Source organism: Thunnus albacares, chromosome 8 (assembly GCF_914725855.1).
Source record: "Thunnus albacares chromosome 8, fThuAlb1.1, whole genome shotgun sequence".
Classification (NCBI taxonomy): Eukaryota; Metazoa; Chordata; class Actinopteri; order Scombriformes; family Scombridae; genus Thunnus; species Thunnus albacares.
In genome coordinates, this window is record NC_058113.1 from 34025471 (window position 1) to 34045989 (window position 20519).

Here is a 20519-nt window from a genome sequence, read left to right on the forward strand (position 1 = left end):
ATGGGTTCAATGAAGGACTTTACACTGTATTAGTTGGGTTTTGGAAGCACATGTCATAGAAAATGTGTTACTGGATGCGTTTTTCCAGTTAACATCTGTTGGTGGGTTATTTATGTCTGTAGGGACTGATATTGTTCTGTCATTGGATGCCAGGAGTTTGTATATTTGGGAGGGGATGTTGACTTCTTTTAAGTGGATATACTGGAAGTAGCAGTGGTCCGGTATGTTATATATTTTTTTGTATGTGGTGGAAGGTCATGAGCTACTGTCCCAGTCTGTTACTGGTCTGTCAGTCCAGGCTGAGAAAAGAAAGGGTTTGTTATTGATTAGAAACATGGAGTTATGTCATAATAGAGGATTTATCTATAAATGGGAGATTTTTGATGCTCAGTTCTTGAATTAAACTATTTTCAGTTTCTAGCTGAGGTGGACTGCTGTTGTATGTACAGTAACTGATGTGAGAGGAAACAGTTGAAAGATATCTACTTGATTTGACTCATTTGGACGCTGAAGCTTCATATTAACTTCAGATAAACTTTTAAATACATTTTTGCACAGAAGGAGGACTGTGGATTTTGTCCTCCATCACTTCCATTGTAAGGTCATTATGAAGGGATCTTCTAATGATCAGTATGAACAGGAGGAATGATTACAGCAAGAAACACAGCTTTAATGTTCATTTGATGACTGACTGTTGTTTTAAGACAAACCTGAAAAACTATGAACTTGTCCTTTAATCTTCCTCCTCTACCAGCAACAGACTTTCTTTCCTGCTCCAGTCTGGTTTTCTTTTTGTTTCCAGTTATAATTTTTATATATATTTATGTGCTACACATGTAATAAATTGATATTAAGGAGTTTGATGAATACATGCCCACAGCAGGACTGCCTGATCTTTCCTCTAGTGCCACCCTCAGGACAGACTCGACATTTTTCAACCATCAATATGTTGTTTGTTCTGTCAACACTTTCACACGTGGCTCTAACGAACACTGCAGCACTTTTAAGAAGTTTTTGTACTGTTATTTTAAATTTTAGTTCAGTTTTTAACCAGATGAACTGATCTTCTTATAGTTGTAGTTGATTTTTTTTCTCATTTTAAAATGATTAACCAGCTGATCACAGAACAAAACCTTAAGATCAGTTTTAGTGGCTGTTCTGGAGCATTTGGACTGTCGGTGGTTGAGTTGCATTGTGGGTAATGTAGGCGACGGGTTACATGACAGTTTTAACCTGACATTGATGTAAACAGTTCATTTTCATTCTGAAACACTGATACATATATTTTGGTTTTGTTTGGATCTTGCTGGTTTGATTTTTACTAATATTTATGTCATTATTTTTGTTTGTGTTACCATGACGTGCGGTTTGGTTTAAGGCTGCCTGCAACTAAAGATTATCGATTAATCTGCCAATCTCTTAAAAATGTCAGAAAAGTTTTTAAAAAAGGCCATTATAGTTTCTTAGATGGTGACGTCTTAAATAGTCTTGTTTTGTCTGATCAATAGTCCAAAATCCAAAGATATTCAGTTTATTATCATGTATGACAGAGAAAAGCTTCATATCGTCACATCTGAGAAGCAACAACCTGCAAATATTTGTCGTTTTTGCTTTAAAAATGAATAAAACGATTATTTGATTATCAGAATAGTTGCAGATTAATTGCAAAACTGTTGCAGCTCTAATTTGATTTGCAGTTTTCACAGATCCTAAGAAAACTATTTCCTCTTATAAATTTAATGGTGATATTGATATTGATGTAATTAGCCAAATATCGTTCATGCAGATTCACAGTCATTACGAGGAAAAAGGAGTAATTACAATAGTAATATTTGGAGAATAAAGTCCAGATACAAGCAGGTTCATCCAACTTCTAACTGTATGTAAATCACGTTCACAGCTTTCATTCAGATTAATTCACTTTGCCAGATGTGTGAAAGACTCAATGACAGACGGTTTTGTGTTCTCAGTCACTTTATTGATCAGTGATTAGAAACACGATGACAGCAGTCAGAGTTTCAGTGATTTCTACTATAAATAATTCAAACTGTTTCACGTAGATATTTTCTCTCCCTTTGGTTACGACTGTGACACGCTGACATGCTCAGCAGCACAAGTGTCCTTGAGCAAGGCACTGAACCCCTGCTGGCTCCAGGGGCGTGGCTCTGTGACTGACCTTTTGACCTTCATATGGGTAGGCAACAGAGACGTGAGGGTCTCCTCTGAGTCTGGTTATCTGGCTGCTGTTAGTTCCTGTTTGTAAGAGTCAAACTTCAAGCACCAAATATCAAAAACCGCCCAGAACTTAGAGAACAGGTTCACATTATGAAGTCTGTGTTAATACTTAATGATCACACGTTCATATGTACATGTAGAGAGATGTTGGTGTGTCCTCGTACGTCTACAAGCAGCAAGAAGTTTAACTAGGCTGCTGTTAATTTTTATAGTTGTCAGAGTCCGAAATAACTAAACTGTTCGTCTGTGTGTCGTGTCTGACGGGAACAGATATGCTTTTATTTTAATCAATACAGTCGTCTACACAAGCTGTTTTCTTCAGTTACTTCAGTTATTGTGTGTTGATCTCTGAGCGCAGCCAAAACACAGGTGACCTATACTCAACACTGCGCCTGAACGCCTCCTGTATAGACAGACTTAGATTTAGCTTGTGACGCGTTAAAGGATCATTCTGCTGATATTCTATATATTTTTCTTCTTGTCAACAAATCTGATGTTTGGATCCAACAATGAAGTGATCTACTAACAAGTATTGTGTGTGTGTATCAAAGCCTGATATATCTGATTCCTCCGTTGTTGTCCAGAAACAGTGAGTCACACCGCTGCACTGGGTGACATGTTCCTTCATCACAAAGGTTACAGCTCTTCACTAGCTTGTTCTGCTACATACAACATCACAACCTCAGGACTCTGTGCTGTTGGTTATAATGTAGAACAAAGTCCAGAGGTTGTTTATCTGCATCACAACAAACTGGTGAAGCTGTAAACAGAACCGTGTTCCTGCACATGCTCAGTAGCGTCTGCCTTACACAGAACTACTCTCTGGAGACTGAGAACGTGATGCTGTTATTAGTGTTTGGAGCCGTTTCTAAACAAACTAACATGACCAAACTCTTCCTGATGAAGGATCATGTGACCCAGTGCAGCGGTGAGACTCACTGACATGTTTTTAATAAGATATATCAGCTTGTTCATTGTTGGTTTGGATCCAAACAGGAGATTTGTTGACATGAGGAGAAATATAGAGAATCACCAGAATGATCCATTAAAGGGTCCTGACCCACAGGTTGGGAACCACTGCTGTGATCTGTGTAAAAACGACTTCTGCAGTTCAGCTTGAAGCAAATACGAGACTTCAACAGTCTATTAAAGTTTGTGTCTTTTGGTTATGAAATGATCTCTTTGTGTTTTATTGCTGAGCTGCAGCAGCGTCACAAACACAGAAGTTTAGAAAGACCCGAAAGACCTGATCTGTCAGGATTCTGTCGAACACCAACAACTCTTTCAATGGGTTTGTTTTTTAAAGGAATAGTTCAACATTTTGGGAAATACGCTCAACTGCTGATCTCTTAGCTTATCTTGTACCTACAAAATATATATATATTTAGTTTAAAATACAAAATGTGCAATAAAGTGTATACATACCATTCATTACTGTTAAATTTATATTTCAATAAGCTGTATATACTGCACATAACCACCTACTATGTGTATATAAAATAACTTACTACATTCTTACCTATACAATATTTATTTCAGCCCCTTTTCAGCATTATTTGATCCTGTTTATAATTGACAGAAACTGTTCTGCCTGTAGAGACGCTGTATTTTGGCCATTGATTGTTTCTATATGTATTTATTTTTTCACTTGTACATAATAGTGATTTCTTTATGTTTAATTATCTTTGTTCGGCTTGTTGTCTTTGTGTATCTTTCTGCAGATTGTTGTATATAAATACATGAAGAGCCACTAAACCGGAGTCAAATGAAGCTGAATCTGATTCTGACAGCGAGATGTTCGGATGGATCAGTCATGTGTGTTTAGTTACGTTAGCTTAGCTTAGCTTAGCTTAGCTTAGCAGATAGACTGGAAGCAGAGGAAACACAAACAAATGTCAAAAACCAACTATGGAACTATTATTTTTTAGTGATGTGTATGGAGACACTATTGTTTGTCAAGACAATTCCAGCATGTAAATCTCCTTAAAACGACAAACTTTGAGACATTTCTGTTGAGCGACGTTTGTTTAATACAAAGTGTTAATCAGTGAGCTTCACAGGTGGTTTGAACCGGCCAGCTGTTTCCCCTGCTTCCAGTCTTTATGCTAAGCTAGGCTAACCACATCCTGCACATCCATCTGAACATCACTCATACAAAGAAAGAAAGTATTTCCCAAAACGGCAAACTACTCCTTTAAAGTCACTTAAAAGTCTTTTTTTTTTTTTTAAATGAGGAAATAACAGTTTTTGTTCAGTTTTTGATGGCGTCAGTATTACAAACATACTGAATAATGTCCAGTCAGTCTGTCCACTGGTCCATCAGGTGTCATAACTGGTTACCAAGTGACTTTTAGTGTGAACATGATGCTGCTGACAAGTCAAAGGTCTGTTTAATGATCATCCCTCTGAGATCGTCTCGGCTTCCTGCGGTCCCGCTCCAGGAAGCGGCGGCAGCCAGAGCGGTGAGTTTGGCGTCTGGTGCTTCTTCATGTGGTTGCGGAAGATCCTGGCTCCGCTCAGGTTCTTCTTGCAGATGTTGCAGAAGTACGGCCGCGTGTCGGAGTGCACATCCACGTGGTAGGTGAGCTCCAGCGCGCGGCTGAAGCTCTTGCTGCAGAGCGGACACTGGTAACGGACGCCCGAGTGAGTCAGCTGGTGGCTCTTGAGCGAGCTCTGCTGCTTGAAGGTCTTCTGGCAGACGGCGCACTGGTACGGCCGGGCGTCGGTGTGCAGCCGCTGATGGCGGCGCAGGGCGCTGGAGAAGGTGAAGCTCTTGCTGCAGTCGGGGCAGGTGTAAGGTTTCTCCCCCGTGTGGATCCTCTGGTGCTCCGTCATGTGCACGTGCTGGGTGAAGCTCTTCCTGCAGGTGGGACACTGGAACGGACGCTCGCCAGAGTGGATCCGCAGGTGTTTCTGCAACGCCGACGCCTTGAAGCAGTCGCGGCCGCAGACGGGGCAGCAGTGCTTCCGCTTGCCGTCACCACCGCTGTCAGCCTGGATCACTGAGCGGCCATCTTGTTCTGTCAAAGGACATGAAGGTGATTTACAGCTGCAACTGTTATCTTCAACAACAGAAGCTGCAATATTATCAATACTTGTTGTGAAACAGTCACATCCAGATGTTCAAAATGAGAAGTCAGGACTTCATTACTTTGTACTGAAGTGTGTTTCTGCAGGTTTACAGACGTACCGATGAGCGCTGGTCTCCAGTCCTCTTCCTCTCCGTCAGAGTTGATCAAACCGCTGACGTCTGCTTCCTCTTTGTCCTTCATCACCAAACCCTCCTCCGATTTTACCATGAAGGACTCTGCAGCTGTAGAAAGGTCGTCCGGGTCCTGCAGGATTATTAGACAGAAGACACCCTAAGGTCCGTTTAGTTGCTGTTCTAGAGCTTTCAATTATATGACATGATCTTCAGCAGCGGATGGTGTTTGCTAGACGTAGACAGCCGAGCACTTCAAAAGAACTCTAGAATATAAATAACAGCTGAGTTTCTTACCTGCTCGTCCAGACCTTCCTCCTCCTTTATCCTGATGCCTCCCTCCTCCTCTTCCTCCTCCTCCGTGTTCATGTTTAACCAGAACTCCTGAAACTCAAAAACAACCACTTACAAATTATTACAGCTGCAATGATTAGTCAATTAGTCGACCGACAGAAATTAATCTGCAACTAATCTGATAATCGATTAATCTTTTAAATCATTTTCAAGCAAAAATGCCCAATTTTTTGTTTCCAGGTTCTCAAACTTGAGGATTTGTTGTTTTTTTTTTCTTACAGAAAACTAAACGTCTTTGTGTTTTGACTGATTGTACAAAACATTTTATAACGTCACATTTTCTGATGTTTTATGAACCAAACGATTAACTAAGAAAATAAACTGCAGATTAATTGACAATGAAAATAACTGTTAGTTTAGAGCAGCGACTAACAATTATTTTCATTATTGATTAATCTGACGACTATAAAATGTCAGAAAATGGTGAAAACTGTGGATCAGTGTTTCCCAGAGACGACGTCATCAAATATATTCAGTTTACTGTCGTAGAGATTAAAGAAACCAGAAAATATTCACATCGAAGAAGCTGGAATCAGAGAATTTGGACATTTTTTTTCTTAAAAATGATTCGAAACAATTAATCAATTAGTTGTAAATTAATTCAATAGTTCTCATTGCAGCTCTAAGTTAGCTGCAATCCTACATTTAGCTTTTTGTGCACAATATATATCTTTTTCTAGCAGGACTCCTCCCCATCATTAAGCTTTACTCTCTCCAGGTGTCTCGAGGACCTGAACTCACCTTGTCGAGGCCGTCTGCAGGGTCGGCTATGAGTCCGTCCCTGATGTGGATCCTCATGTGTTTGCGCAGCAGCGACGGCCGCAGGAAGCTCTTGGGGCAGATCCTGCAGGGATGAGGTTTGTCGGCCATGTGGATCTTCTCGTGAGCTCTGAGGTTGGTGGTGGTGGTGAAGGCCTTCCCGCACACCGAGCAGCGGTGCAGCTTCTCCGTGGCGTGGATCTTGAAGTGTTCTTTGAGTCGGGACGGTCGCGGGTAGCTCTTCCCGCAGACGGAGCAGCTGTGAAGCTTCTTCGTGCTGCCGTCTGCGAATATCAACAGAGGAATAAAGCTTCAGGTCGGCAGACGTTAGAGGAGTGTGTGTGTTGGTTTATTGCATAACTGACTTTAATTTTAATGCTCTGATGTGTCTGATTTCATTTGTTTCATAATAAACTTTGTTTTTTTGATTGTTTGATTGTCACAAGAAATATAATTTTGGTCTCTATGAAGTTGAGATACATTTCTCATTACCTGAATGAACTAAACCAGTGACTCACAATCTGAAGGTCATGAGGTGAGGAGATAATTTTACATTTTGGGTCACTACAACTCATTAAAATAAAATAAAAATAAGTAAAGAATATTTTAAAAATCTCCTTTTGGTTGACGACTAGTAGACGTCCGACTGGCAGTGACGGATCTGTTTGTTTCAAGGTCAGAAGCCGAAACGGTTGTGAAACACTGAACTAAAAACAGTGGATCAATAAATACTGCAAATAAAAAGTTAGTTTCTGACAGATTGCTGCTGCCTGTTAACTTGTTGTAATTTGCCTGAAACTGAGAACAGTTGGAGCTGAAACATACAGCGCTGCTTGGAAGTTTATTTCTGCATAAATATAAAAAAAAAAACATGATCAGAGTCCTAAAACTAGATAAATGGAACCCAGTTAAACAAATGAGACAAGAACCTTTCACTTGTTCATTTATTTACTGATCAAATCTTAAATATTTGTGTGGTGAAAGTGTGTGAACCTCTGGGATTATCAATTTATTTGAAGGGAAAATTATGAGTCGGGTGTTTTGATCAATGGGATGACAGAGAGAGAAACCTCTGAACGAGTAAATATTCGTTTCTCCTGCTTGGACAACAGATGTCTCCTCTTCCACTGAAAAGTCCCTCCTCAGTGTATAAACGTGTGCGCTCCGTTACGTTTCGTGCTGCAGCAGAACTAATGATGTGACCTGATGTGTGTTCAGAGTTTGTCTCACCGCTTGTCAGTGAACGCACCGCTTCCTCTTCGTCCTCGACCTTCAGCTCCTGCTGCAGCCCGTTCAGACCGTCGCCCCCCACGGAAACCACCGCCACGCTGCCGTCGGCGGCGAGCTGCTCGTCTGGTTTCTGTGACAAAGAGCGGCGGTGAGATGAGTCAAACGCTGTCAGCTGTCACACATTACATCACATCACTAAACGCTTCCAGAGCTGCTGTGGTTTCGTCAATAAGTCCATCAACAAAAAATTAATCAACAGCTGTGATCATTGACTAATCGTTTAAACCTGCAGAACATTATTTGGCCACTTGGTGGCAGCAGGAACAAGTTGTACATGATGACATCACGACTCATGTGATACTTTATGGATCAATTCATTGTTGGTTTGGATCTTCATGAGAGTAACGAATATAAAAGAATCACCAGCGTCTAACAGAATTGACATTCATGGTCAGTCAAAACCCACCGCAGTGACCAGGAGCCGGACGCATAAACACCCACCGACGCCGTTTCCTGCACATAAACTGGTCTTAATGAACGTAGAACGTGTGGTGAGATTATAACGCTGACTTCAGACCAGCGTTAACGTGTTTCTAAAGCGATATGAGGCTGATGTGATGTGGTTTTGTTTTGTTTTTTTTTTCCCACCACCCGCGTTCAGCCCCCCGTACTCTCGCCTCTGATTGGCTGGTACTCGTTGCCTTTGTTGGTTAGGGTATCAGAGTCAGAGCCAATCAGAGGCAGAGTAGGGCGGGTCTTCACTGCTGATGTGATGAGCTAGAGATGAAACAAAGTGAGAGACTGAATCTTTTAGTAAAAACGGTTTGTTCAGGTTGATTTTTATGTGTTTACTGTAAAATGCCAATAAAAGGCGCATTTATAGATATAATATCGACTATTTTTGTGTGATTAAATTTATAATTCTATTAATTTACACGTGAATCTACATTTTGTTTTTATTTTATCCTTAGTTGTTACATCCTGTAAAGTAGGTTTAGATATGAGCTACAAACTAATCATTGATTACATGTGTGAATTATTACTGCTGATGATGAATGAATGACCTGGACGTGTGATGACGGGTTAATAGATCTCTAGTTAGTAGTAAATATTATGAAGAAGAAAATACACATTTGGGTAGAGACTTGATAATCAAGTGATGTCTGGGAACAACTCCTGCCTCTGACCCCTGCTGCTTTGACCTTTATGATCCTGTCTGAATGCAGTCCCCCCCCTACTGTTTCTGCCCCCTACTGATCCTGTATGCAGATGCCCTTCCTCCCTACCTCCCGGTTACCAGCTGTTTGATCTTACGGTATTAAGTGTGCTTCTCATTTGCCTCCTGTGACCTCTCAGGCAGAGTGTGTAACAGCAGCTGTTCTGGCTGTTGAAGAAACTCACCGCTGCAACACAAGTCTGTGAAACTGCACTCGACAGGTCCACAGAGAGGTTCAGCAGGTGGCGAGCTGATATGAGAACAGCTGGTTAAGGGCGTCTTCGTCCATTTAAGCCTCATAATGAGAGTGGAAATGAACACGCAGTTCCACAATGACTGAACCATGCGTACACACGGCTTTATCGGTCTGATGAAAGAATGCGTCTGCATGTTTGTGGTTTTGTGTGAACTCACAGTTTTAGTCATGAATCTATCTGGACAAAAGCAGCAGCTGCCTACATCTCTACCCGGAATAAACAGCACATAAGAGGTGACTGACGCAGATGAATCCACTCATTTAATCGAGCTAGTGATGTGTGATCAGATGATTACTCGTAAATAGTGACCATGTGATCGTCACCTGGTCGTCCGCTCCCGGCGGCGGCAGCGAGCTGTTGTCGGCGTTTCGGGCCTCTCTGCTGTGGATCTCCTGGTGCTTCCTGAGCACTCTCTGTAAGGAGAAGCGTTTCTTGCAGACGTCGCACTGAAACGGTCTCTCTCCGGTGTGAGACCTCACGTGCTCCCGTAGGTTGGACGCTCTGGTGAAACCTCGGCCGCAGATGTCACACACGAACTGCAGCGCCCTCTGGTGGAGCTGCTCGTGTTGCCGCAGCTTCTCGGCGGTGGAGAAGTCTTTCTGGCACAGGAAGCAGCGATGAGGCGTTTCCTCCTGGTGATCGAGACGATAAAAAGATCATTCGGGACCTGAAGCTTTCTGTTAAAGAAACGATTAGTCAATCAGCTGATGAACAGAAAATTAATCGCCAACTATTTTGATAGTCGAATAATTGTTTTCAAGCTAAAATGACAACAAATAAAATGATTTAAAGGTTTATTTTGTCAAACGTGATACTAAACTGAATATTTTGGGGTTCTGGACTGGAAGCCTTTGACTCTGGAATATTATAGCAGGTGTTTTTCACTATTTTCTGACATTTTATGGATAAAACGATTAATCGAGAAATAATTTGCAGATTAACTGATAATGACGATAATTGTTATTTGCAGCACTAAACTTAACACGACGTTTTAACTTGAACCTTTCGCATCTTCACAAATTCAAAACACGTATTCAAACCCGGACACAGACCCTTCGATCCCCAGCTGTCATCCCAGCATTCATAGAGCTGTAGTTAACATACTTCCTCTCATTTTAATGTCTACACAGCTCCGGTTCAACATGTACGACCTGAAGTTTGTTTCCCTGTCCTGTCGTGGTCGGTGTCAATGATTCATTAGTGCTGGAGGTTAAAAACACAAACTGCAACAAACTTTCTCTAAAGGTCACTTTTTTTTATTGTTATTATTATTATTATTTTTACTGAAGGCAGTTTTCCACCCTGCCTTGTTCTGCCTTGTTCAGTCTGGGTGAGCAGGATGGTTGTTTTTTCCTCCTTTGCTCTGATGTGTTGAGCAGATCTGATGAACACAGTAATCATATTAAAACAACCACACAGACCCTTTAGAGGACGTGTTCTCAGTTTGTTTGTGATCCGACCTCCGTCTGACTACAAGCTACTAGCAGGAGAATGAATCGAGGTCCAACCTGGACTGACGACCAAGTATACGATCTTCTTCCTGTGTTTACGTTCTCACTCATCTGACCAATGAGAGGAGAGAATGTGCTCACCTGGCTGCGAGTGACGCAGTTTAGTTCACTTAAAAGTTTTTCTGTGTGAAAAGAAACTGAACCAGTTTTACCAGTTCATCCACTGATTCAGACCAGAACAAACTCACCGGAGGGTTAAAAAACGACCTCACAGACACATTTTTGCAGATTTTGTCTCTCGTCACTTACATTGGACGCATGTGAGGATTAGGATTGGTTTAAGAGACACTTTAAATCCTTTAAACATTTAGACACATCACCCACGTTGAGTCATAAACGCGTCTCTCACCTTGCTGGCAGCAGCTTCAGTTTTGACCGCCGTCTTTTCCTCGGCATGTTTCTGCAGATGTTTCCTCAGCAGACCCGGCCGGTTGAAGCTCTTGCAGCACAGTGAGCAGGGGTGAGGCTTCTGTCCCGTGTGGAGCCTTACGTGATCTCTGAAGGACGACGGCGTGGAGAAAACCTTCTTGCAGATGGCGCAGGAGTGAAGGTTCTCCTCCGTGTGGGTTTTCTGGTGATCGGTGAGGCCCTTCTTGGAGGCGAAGCGTTTGGGGCAGAGCTGGCAGGTGAACGGCCTCTCCCCGGTGTGCGTGCGTTCGTGTTGTACGAGATATCGCCGCTGGATGAAGCCGCGGCCGCAAACCGAGCAGTGGTGGGGCTTCTCGGCGGCGTGTCGCAGCCGGTGCCTCTGCAGGCAGGCCAGCTGGGCGTAGCTGACCCCGCAGTCGGCGCAGGAGTACGGCTTCTCGCCGGTATGAACCCGCTGGTGCACCACCATGTTTATCTTCTTTGTGAAGCGCTTCCCGCACACGGAGCAGCTGTGCGGTTTGTCTCCAGAGTGCGTGATCATGTGTTCTGCCAGGCGGCACGGATGAGAGAACTCTCTGCCACATACTGAACAGCGGTGACAACGTTTGGACTGACGGCTGTTGTGCTTTAATCCTGGTTCCTCTGGTGTAGACGGACTCTCGGTGTCTGAAACGGTCGCCTCTCCTGTAGGAAACGATACTGACATTAATTTCTATAAGAGTAATCTATACATCAAGTTTACACTTTGTCACAACCTTTAGAAGGCGAGCAGTGCCGCCTGCCTCACTGTGTTTGTAATCTGCTGCTTCCAAGTTTCCATCAAGTACAAACTACACAGCGACTGTTTCATTGTAAAATAAACAGATATCAACCATGGACGACGTTCTCTGTGTCTCAGTTACTCTGTGCTAATCAACTACTTGTAAACATAATGTCCACTAAAATAATAAAAGATGTGTCAAAGTAGATTTTGACAAGACCAACGTTAGAAATGTTCCCCCGACCTTCAGCAGGAAGCTGCTGACCGTCCTCTCCTCTCTGGTCTGCTTCCACTTTGACTCCATTCATCTCCTCATGCTCTCCTCCTCCTGAAGGTGGTCCGGTCGCCTCCGAGCTCTGAAAGAAAGATAGTCGGACACCGGTCGGTGATCCTGTCCAGACCCCACAGCTACCACTGACAACACTGACCTCATGTCCACCGTGTTTTAGGGGGGATGTCGGGGGTTTTGGAGATTAAAATCTTGAATATGTTTGATTGTTTGGTGGCCCTGAGACGCAAAACACGACAACTGAAATGTTGTCATGTTTTGCACCTCAGAGCCTCCGTACTGATTCCAGTTTTTTTTTTAGAAATGTAATACCGTATACTTACTGTGTGAATTTATCATTTAATATAAAAAAACACTAAATGTTAAAATCACATGTGGAGTAATTATGGTCACATCTGGTTTGCAGACACTTCACATATGAGAATGAATTTCACATTTTTAAAGCATAAAATTCACACCGTTAATTGAAAAATATAAATAAATAAAGGACTCTATTTGTCAACAAAGGATTTTCTTCCTGCCAGTGTGAGGAGGGATTTGGCACAGAATTTAGACCATTTTGTCCAAATTAGAGCAATAGTTCATTACATTTATGCAATTATTTGCATTATTACATTTGCACACTACAATATTTTAAAACTCAGCAGCTCTTTTCACTTAGAATATATTTCTATTATGTTTACTACGATTAATTATTTTTAATTTATAAATCTTATTTATACGTTTAGAACAACTGTCTTTTGTGGTATTTATTTGTATTTTCTCTTACGTTCTTATTTTTGATTGTGCACCATTACAACAAGGTTTGTATGTGCAATAAACCTTTTTCTGATTCTGAAATAGTTCATGTTTTATCATAATGTTATGTATTAAAAAAAGCAGCAAATTCAAAAGTATTCAAAGTTTTTAAAAGTTTTGATAATAACTGATTATCAAACTAGTTGCTGATTCATCTTTCAAATGGAATAAACAGCAAACTACCTAAAACTAGAGTCTTTCATTCCTCTGGGAGATTTTAAAGCTTTATTATTTCATGTTTTTATTAATTATGTGTCTACTGTGTGGTTTCTGTTTGTGTTCTTGTCTTGTGAATGTTTCTTGTTCTCGGGTCTCTCTTGAAAAAGAGATCTTAATCTCAATGAGAATGTCTGATTAAATAAAGAATAAATAACCTAAAAATCAATCATTTATTATGTATACATTTATGTACTTATAATTTAGAGCTAAAATATAAAGATTTGCCTTCCTTGTAACTAAGGGGCTCAAACCAGGAAAAACAGCCTAAAAATACATTTAACTTATTTTTAAGTACATAACCAGGAGTGTCCTCTGTACTGGCAGATATCATACAGTATCACACACACAGGATGATTGATTTTACAGTGAAAACTGATCAGTTAAGTGGTTGCTTAGCAACACATAACTGTTAGCAGCTTAACGACTCCAGTTGAGGTTTAACGGTTAATCATTGTTCTCAAATGTAAATTAACGTAATTTGTCTGCCTATGACCCCTCACTGCATTAAGTATTAAAGCACCGCATCACAATGTTAGATTAATTTTAAGTGATTTGTCACCGTTAACCTGCTTGTTAATCGATGCAGCCGTTCAGATATCAGGATTTCTCCTTTTGCAGCCAGTTAGCTTGCTAATTGTGAACTAACGGTAAAGCGTTAACGTTCACTGCAACACACCGACACGTACCGTAGTTTTCTGTGTAGGAGAAGCACACCAACGCGATACAAAACGTCCCGAAAAACAGACGATTCCTTCGTATGAAAATCCTCCAGGAGAAGACGACAGCTTTGACTTTGGCTGGATGAGATGATAGCTAATGCTAGCTAGCTCCGATGCAGGCGTCACTGTACGTAGAGACGGTCCCGGACGGCTGCACCAGAGAAACACCACCAGCTCTGTCATTTAACGATAATTAAGGTCTTTATCGATTTGATATCCAGAATATAAACACACCAGAGGAAAGAGGAACTTCTCGGCGGTCTGTCGGGTGGATTCATGTCGATGTCAGCCGTTGTTAAATTAGCAAAAACACAAGTTAACCTGATTGAGTGCCGAATTAATTCAATGTAAAAATCAAAGATGGTGAATGACTTCTTGCTCGCTCAGTGCTGCCGCTGCTGGCCGGAAGATGAACTGCAACAACACTCATGAGCAGATAATGCTGTTCTAGTAAGAAGGCTGTAAACACTAGTGTTTTTAATGTCTTTATTTAACTTCAATCTGTCAATCTTCCATTTATTTAATGTATTTTTTTTAATTATTATTTTATTTAGTGCTTCATTTGTGCCCACTGCCATTAGACTGTACAACAAGAACTGTGACAACAGGTTAGAACAGCTATGAAGGCCCACCACCCCACACAGTCCTTCATCATCCTACTCCACACACTCCTTCATCATCCTACCCCACACCCTCCATCTCCATCCTACCCTACACACTCCATCACCCTACCCACACATTCATTCATCATCCTACCCCACACACTCCTCCATCTCCGTCGTACTCCACACACTCCTTCATCATCCTGCCCCACACCCTCCATCTCCATCCTACTCCACAAACTCCATCATCATCCTACCCACACACTCCTTCATCATCTTATCCCACAAACTCCTTCATCATCCTACCCTACACACCATCATCATCCTGCGCCACACACTCCTTCATCATCCTACCCCACACACTCCATCTCCATCCTACTCCACAAACTCCATCATCATCCTACCCACACACTCCTTCATCATCTTATCCCACAAACTCCTTCATCATCCTACCCACACACTCCTTCATCATCCTACCCACAAACTCCTTCATCGTCCTACCCACGCACTCGTCCATCTCCATCCTACCCCACGCATTCCTCCATCATCCTACCAAACACTCCTCCATCTCCATCCCGCTTTTTCCAATTTTTGTATTTTTGTACTTTAAAAAAGCATTTAAAATGATTAATCAATTATAAAGATAGTTGGCAATTCATTTTCTATCGACTAATCAATTAATTGTTGCAGTTCTAATTCCTAAATATTCATTGCAGTCTAATAAAATGAAAGACAAATTGCTACATGCATCATTTAACACTTTCATTGTTGTCTTTATATTAAAATCCTACATCCAGCCTGTTTCCTCCTGTTCATACTGACCATTAGAAGATCCCTTCATAATGCACTTACAATGGAAGTGATGGGGGACAAAATCCACAGTCCTCCTTCACTTACATTGAAAGCACATTTGAGGGGAGTTTTTTAATAGCCAGTATGAGCAGGAGGAATGATTACAGCGAGGAAAACCGAGGAGCGAGGGAGTGAAGAAAATTGTGAACTTGTCCTTTAAAGTTCCTGATTTAAATCTAAATTTTGCTGATTTTAAACCATTTTATTTGGGAAAACTTGTATTTAGATATTTTCACTTTTGCTACTTTTCCTGTCAAAATCCAACAGTTTATGTTGTCATTTTTTAACCAAAACCACCATCTTTCCATGTCCACATACTTCTGACCATGTAGTGGATCGGTTTGAGACAGTCACTCAGATGTTATTAAGAGTACATGTATTTATTAAACATTAACAAACAAACATTTTCATCACACAAGTGTCCATCACTTCCTCTACTGTTTCTTCTTCACCACGTGAGCGCAGTCGTATTTCCCTCTGACCACGGTGAGTTTGACGCCGGGCAGGTCCTGCGTCCGCCCGCCCTGCACCAGCACCACGTTGTGCTCCTGCAGGTTGTGTCCCTCGCCGGGGATGAACACCACCGCCTCCTTCCCGTTAGAAAGCCGCACCTGAGCGCACTTCCTGTTCGCAGAGTTGGGCTTCTTGGGCTTTCGGATCATGGTCTTCAGGATCACCGCCTTCAGCTGGGGGCGGCCGAAAGTGGCGCCAACAGTTTTGGGAGGCGGTTTGGGCTTCCCCTTGCGGTGCATCTGGTTGAGGGTGGCCATTGTCCTGGAGAGGACGGGTCCCGTCCAGGCAGAGGCATGCTGGGACGCTGCAGGGAGGAGCGAGTCATTCACTTGTTAAAAATGAAAAAACAGTTTTATATTTATCTTAAAGGACGAGTTCACAATTTCTCAAGTGTGTCTTAAACCAACAGTCAGTCATCAAATGAACATTGAAGCTGTTTTTCTTGCTGTAATCATTCCTCCTGTTCATACTGACCAGTAGAAGATCCCTTCATAATGACCTTACAATGGAAGTGATGGAGGACAAAATCCACAGTCTGAAGCTAATATGAAGCTTCAGCGTCCAAATGAGTCAAATCAAGTAGATATCTTTCAACGTTACAGTCTTTTTAGTGCCAAAGTTCCTCTTTTTGTTACTATACTTCCACCTGCAGCTCAACAGGGAAACACTGTCCGAGGAAACACAAAGAGGGAATTTGATGCTAAAAAGACTGTAAATGTGTCAGATATCCACTTGATATGACTAACTCAGACTGATGAAGCTGAATAGAAGCTTCACACAGACTTTAAATGACTGTGTGGACACACTGTGGATTTTATCCTCCATCACTTCCATTGAAAACACATTTGAAGGATCTTTTAATATCCAGTATGAACAGGAGGAATGATTACAGACACCTGACTGCTGGTTTAACACACTGGGAACATTTTGAACCCTCCTTTAATGTCATTCAAAGCTTCAAACATCACTGAACCTTCATTAGTTTCACAGGTTTGAAAGTTTTGCTGTAAACTATATATAAAGGAACCAACACGTTACTCGTTACACAAGATAGTAACAGGTGGAGCTGAAACAATGAGTCCAAATTCAGTCAACAAAAATCAATGAGCATCTATTTTGATTATCAATTGTTTCTGTCATTTTTCAAGCAAATCACAACTGACTAATCGATTAATCAATCAATCATTTCAGCACATGATTGTGTGGAATCAGCGCTGTAAATGTAATTATGCTGAATTGACCATTACATGCACCAGTAACCAACTGGTCTGAATATGTTTCTCTATCAGACAGGAACTTGTATTCACTGCAGGTGTAAACTTGCCTTGAAGCAGTGACGTCAGCACTGGTCTCAGGCTCCATAATGACGACATGTCTGAAACAAACCAGTTAAACATGTTAAAATGTGTTACTGTAGCAGTGCTTTCATACATTATTTAACTTTGTATTACCTGCAAATGTTCATGAGAAGAAGAAAAGGACAAAAGATATACATTTGCTCATTACGTTCTGGGAAATTACAGCCTGCGAAATAAAGTTTGACCTTGATGAGTCGAGTATTTGATTTGGTGGATTAGTCAGAAAGACACAATCCTGTATGGATCTTTTATCAATAAAGAGCTCTCAAGGTATTTTCCCAAAATGTTACTGCATCACAACATATATCAATCTAACAGCACAGACTGCTGCCTCTCTGATGACTGTTAAGCTATTTCCGGATAACAGGAAACAGAGACGTCCTCTTCTGTACGCCGGTCTTTGTTTACAGTCTGATTAGCAACTTGAGACGGTCCAGTCGACATTTCAGCTAATCTCTATAAACAGATATATGCATATGAATGCAGATATATTTTTTAAAATAAGCTAATAAAAAGCTAAATCATCATCAGATGATAGCTGATGGGTTCTGAGATTGCATTTCAGCCACTGTGTTCCACCTCTTTTGCTCTTCACACAGATTGTTTACCTGCATGCAAACAAAGCCTGCTCAGACGTGATTGGTCGATACTACAAACTGACCACAAACAGAAACCAGAACACCATAAACAGAAATCTGCATTTATATGCAGACTATTTGCCTTTTACAGCTGACACTCAGACTCATACATACACTGAATGCCCGACACTCATTACATTCATTTTGACATTTGAATAACACTATAATATCTGTGGCACTATGACATGTCCTCAGAAACACGGGAACACACATCAGCTCCGTACCACCAGCGTCATAATGCTTCATTCTGTTGACTTTTACACCAAACTCAATTCAAAATTTGCCAGAACTAAACTGTACTCACGCTGGTGAACATGGCTGAACAAGAAAAATTAAAATCTTCTGTCCCATTCGGTGTGATAATAAATAAATTCACTAACAATCTAAACAAACAATGAGCAGATTGGTTCTCGTCGCTCCATACAGCACACAAGAAGGCTTCAATGCAGTGGTGGAAAGAAACTAAATACATTTACTCAAGTACTGTATTTAAGTACAGTTCTGAGGTACTTGTACTTTACTTGAGTATTTCCATGTGATGCTACTTTCTACATTTCAGAGGGAAATATTGTACTTTCTACTCCACTACATTTATTTGACAGCTTTAGTTACTTTTCAGATGAAGATTTGACACAATGGATAATATAACAAGCTTTTAAAATACAACACATTGTTAAAGATGAAACCAGTGGTTTCCAACCTTTTTGGCTTTTGATGTCTTACAAAAAGCAGTGTGTAGTCGGGGTCACATTTCACATGTCTATGAGTTGTTAACAGCTCCACCAAATAGTGATTTTTCCCTCTAAACTTCTCACATGCTTTCATTTCAATAAATGTTCAAATGATCCAATATTTCAGCAAAAATCAAAGATTAGAGAAAAAGTCCAGAAACTGAAAACAGATTTGTGTATCAGAACTTTGTTTTTTCTTCTTTCCTCTCCCATTAATCATCTCACCACCCCTCAGATTTATCTGCTGACCCTTTGGAGCGGCCCGACCCCTAGGTTGGGAACCACTGGACTAAACTAGCTAACTGTATATAAAGTAGTGTAAACTAGCTCCACCTCCAGCAGCTACAACAGTAACATGCTGCTCTAACACTGATGCTTCACTATTAATAATCTAATGATGTCATATATAATAATATATCAGTCAGAGGGACCAAACCACTACTTTTACTGCAATACTTTAACTACATCAAGCTCATAATACTTATGTACTTTTACTGCAATACTTTAACTACATCAAGCTCATAATACATGCAGGATTTTTACTTTTACCGTATTGGTACTTTTACTGAAGTAAAGTGCTGCTTCGAGGTTATCGGAGTTATTTGTTTGTTATTATATCATTTGAAATTAACTTGAAATAAGACGGTCTACGTGAAACTAATTAATACCGAACTAATTAGCGACCTCTGACCTTTGTATTAGATCTTAAATTAACTTGATTACTTGTCTTTAATTTCTAATGAACAAGAAACTGTGAAATAATAATATTGTCTAAATGGAGTCTGGAGTTACTTTAGTTCCACTAATTAAAACGACACCAAACAGTCATGATGCAAACTGCAGTATATGTGCAGCTATTATTATTATTATGTATACAAAACGCCCGAGACCACTTTCCCATTCACTCGATTATATATTCACTGTACATTTTATAAAGAATACATGCATGATAGTCAGTGGCTAAAAGCTAACTGGCTAACTGACAGGAACACAGAGGTTATCGCTGGTTTAATCTCTTCTCACCTGTTCAGACAGCTGAAAGCTCCACCGGCAGATTGTTACAGTCTGTCTGCTCAGCTAAAGCAGCTTTTCACTTAGTTTATCTGAAGCTATTTATCGCATATTGATTGAATATCATCCAAGGACTTCACACATCCCAGCGTGAAATACTGTGTGCCGGAAGTAATTCTGTCAAAGTACAAGTACTTCCGGATTTCTTCTTCTTGATTTTTTGTGGCGGTTGGCGTCCAAAATACCACATTATCGCCATCTAGTGGATTTAAACTGAAATCTCCACTGACTAAATAAAAAAGTAACCCATTTCCCACACATTTCCCCCTCTGCTATAACTTCTCTGTTTTTTCAGATGTTTGAGAGAAACTCAAATAAACTTTTCTCAACATCTGCTGCACATCTTCTCCAGAAACTCCAACAACACCCAGAAATCTACTTGCTGCATCTACTATTATGTTAATTTTCCCAAATTTTCTTTCTATTCCAGTAATACACTTAATTACCATTGCCAACAAGGCCAAAAACTTCCCCTGATCCCTACAAAAGCAAAAGTCAAGTCAAGCCATTTTTATTTATTTGGCGCCACATCACAACAGAAGTCATCTCAGGGCTCTTTTCACATAGAGCAGGTCTAGTCTGTACTCTTTAATTTACAGAGACCCAACATTCCTCCATGAGCAGCACTTGGTGACAACTGTAAAAGAAAACTGAATAACAGGTTATCATTTGATGTATTTCTTCAATATATCATACATGTTTCAGACAGTGTTTAAGTTCAGTTTAGTGTTAGTTTGTGTTTCACACATGTTCTAAATTCTTCTGTGCCATGTCTATTCTAAACTTAGTTCTTTGCTATGTAAGATGAGGCAGTTGTGTGTCTAACAGTTAAGTTT

At 40.8% G+C, this 20519-nt stretch overlaps 2 protein-coding genes across 3 annotated transcripts; both read right to left on the reverse strand.

Annotated features, from left to right (window-relative positions):
• Positions 1-3166: 3166 nt before the first annotated feature.
• Positions 3167-14314, reverse strand: LOC122987214 (zinc finger protein 436-like). 2 transcript variants are annotated; one of them, XM_044358981.1, is made up of 10 exons: positions 14153-14314; positions 13886-14069; positions 12138-12249; positions 11114-11817; positions 9577-9885; positions 7781-7910; positions 6533-6834; positions 5735-5821; positions 5426-5570; positions 3167-5255 (listed from the first exon to the last, which is right to left on the reverse strand). In XM_044358981.1, exons 1-10 carry the CDS (start codon positions 14194-14196, stop codon positions 4633-4635), a joined length of 2640 nt encoding a protein of 879 aa, XP_044214916.1. In that variant the 5' UTR covers positions 14197-14314; the 3' UTR covers positions 3167-4632. The 2 variants fall into 2 exon arrangements, with proteins under 2 accessions (XP_044214916.1, XP_044214917.1); XM_044358982.1 differs by lacking the exon at positions 13886-14069.
• Positions 14315-15733: 1419 nt separating this feature from the next.
• mrps12 (mitochondrial ribosomal protein S12) lies at positions 15734-19819 on the reverse strand. The gene is made up of 3 exons (XM_044359006.1): positions 19636-19819; positions 17210-17260; positions 15734-16189 (listed from the first exon to the last, which is right to left on the reverse strand). Exons 2-3 carry the CDS (start codon positions 17256-17258, stop codon positions 15807-15809), a joined length of 432 nt encoding a protein of 143 aa, XP_044214941.1. The 5' UTR covers positions 17259-17260; positions 19636-19819; the 3' UTR covers positions 15734-15806.
• Between the last annotated feature and the right edge of the window lie 700 nt (positions 19820-20519).

What these genes read in the sequence shown, in the direction of transcription:
- LOC122987214 (XM_044358981.1), bottom strand. Translation starts at nt 14,196, where the DNA reads ATGAATCCACCCGACAGACCGCCGAGAAGTTCCTCTTTCCTCTG. An exon ending in CGCCGGGAGCGGACGACCAG is followed by an intron (nt 7,911 to 9,576) that starts GTGACGATCACA and finishes TCTTTGTCACAG; the next exon opens with AAACCAGACGAGCAGCTCGC. An exon ending in CTGCAGACGGCCTCGACAAG is followed by an intron (nt 5,822 to 6,532) that starts GTGAGTTCAGGT and finishes TTTGAGTTTCAG; the next exon opens with GAGTTCTGGTTAAACATGAA.
- mrps12 (XM_044359006.1), bottom strand. Translation starts at nt 17,258, where the DNA reads ATGTCGTCATTATGGAGCCTGAGACCAGTGCTGACGTCACTGCTTCAA. An exon ending in GCTGACGTCACTGCTTCAAG is followed by an intron (nt 16,190 to 17,209) that starts GCAAGTTTACAC and finishes TCCTCCCTGCAG; the next exon opens with CGTCCCAGCATGCCTCTGCC.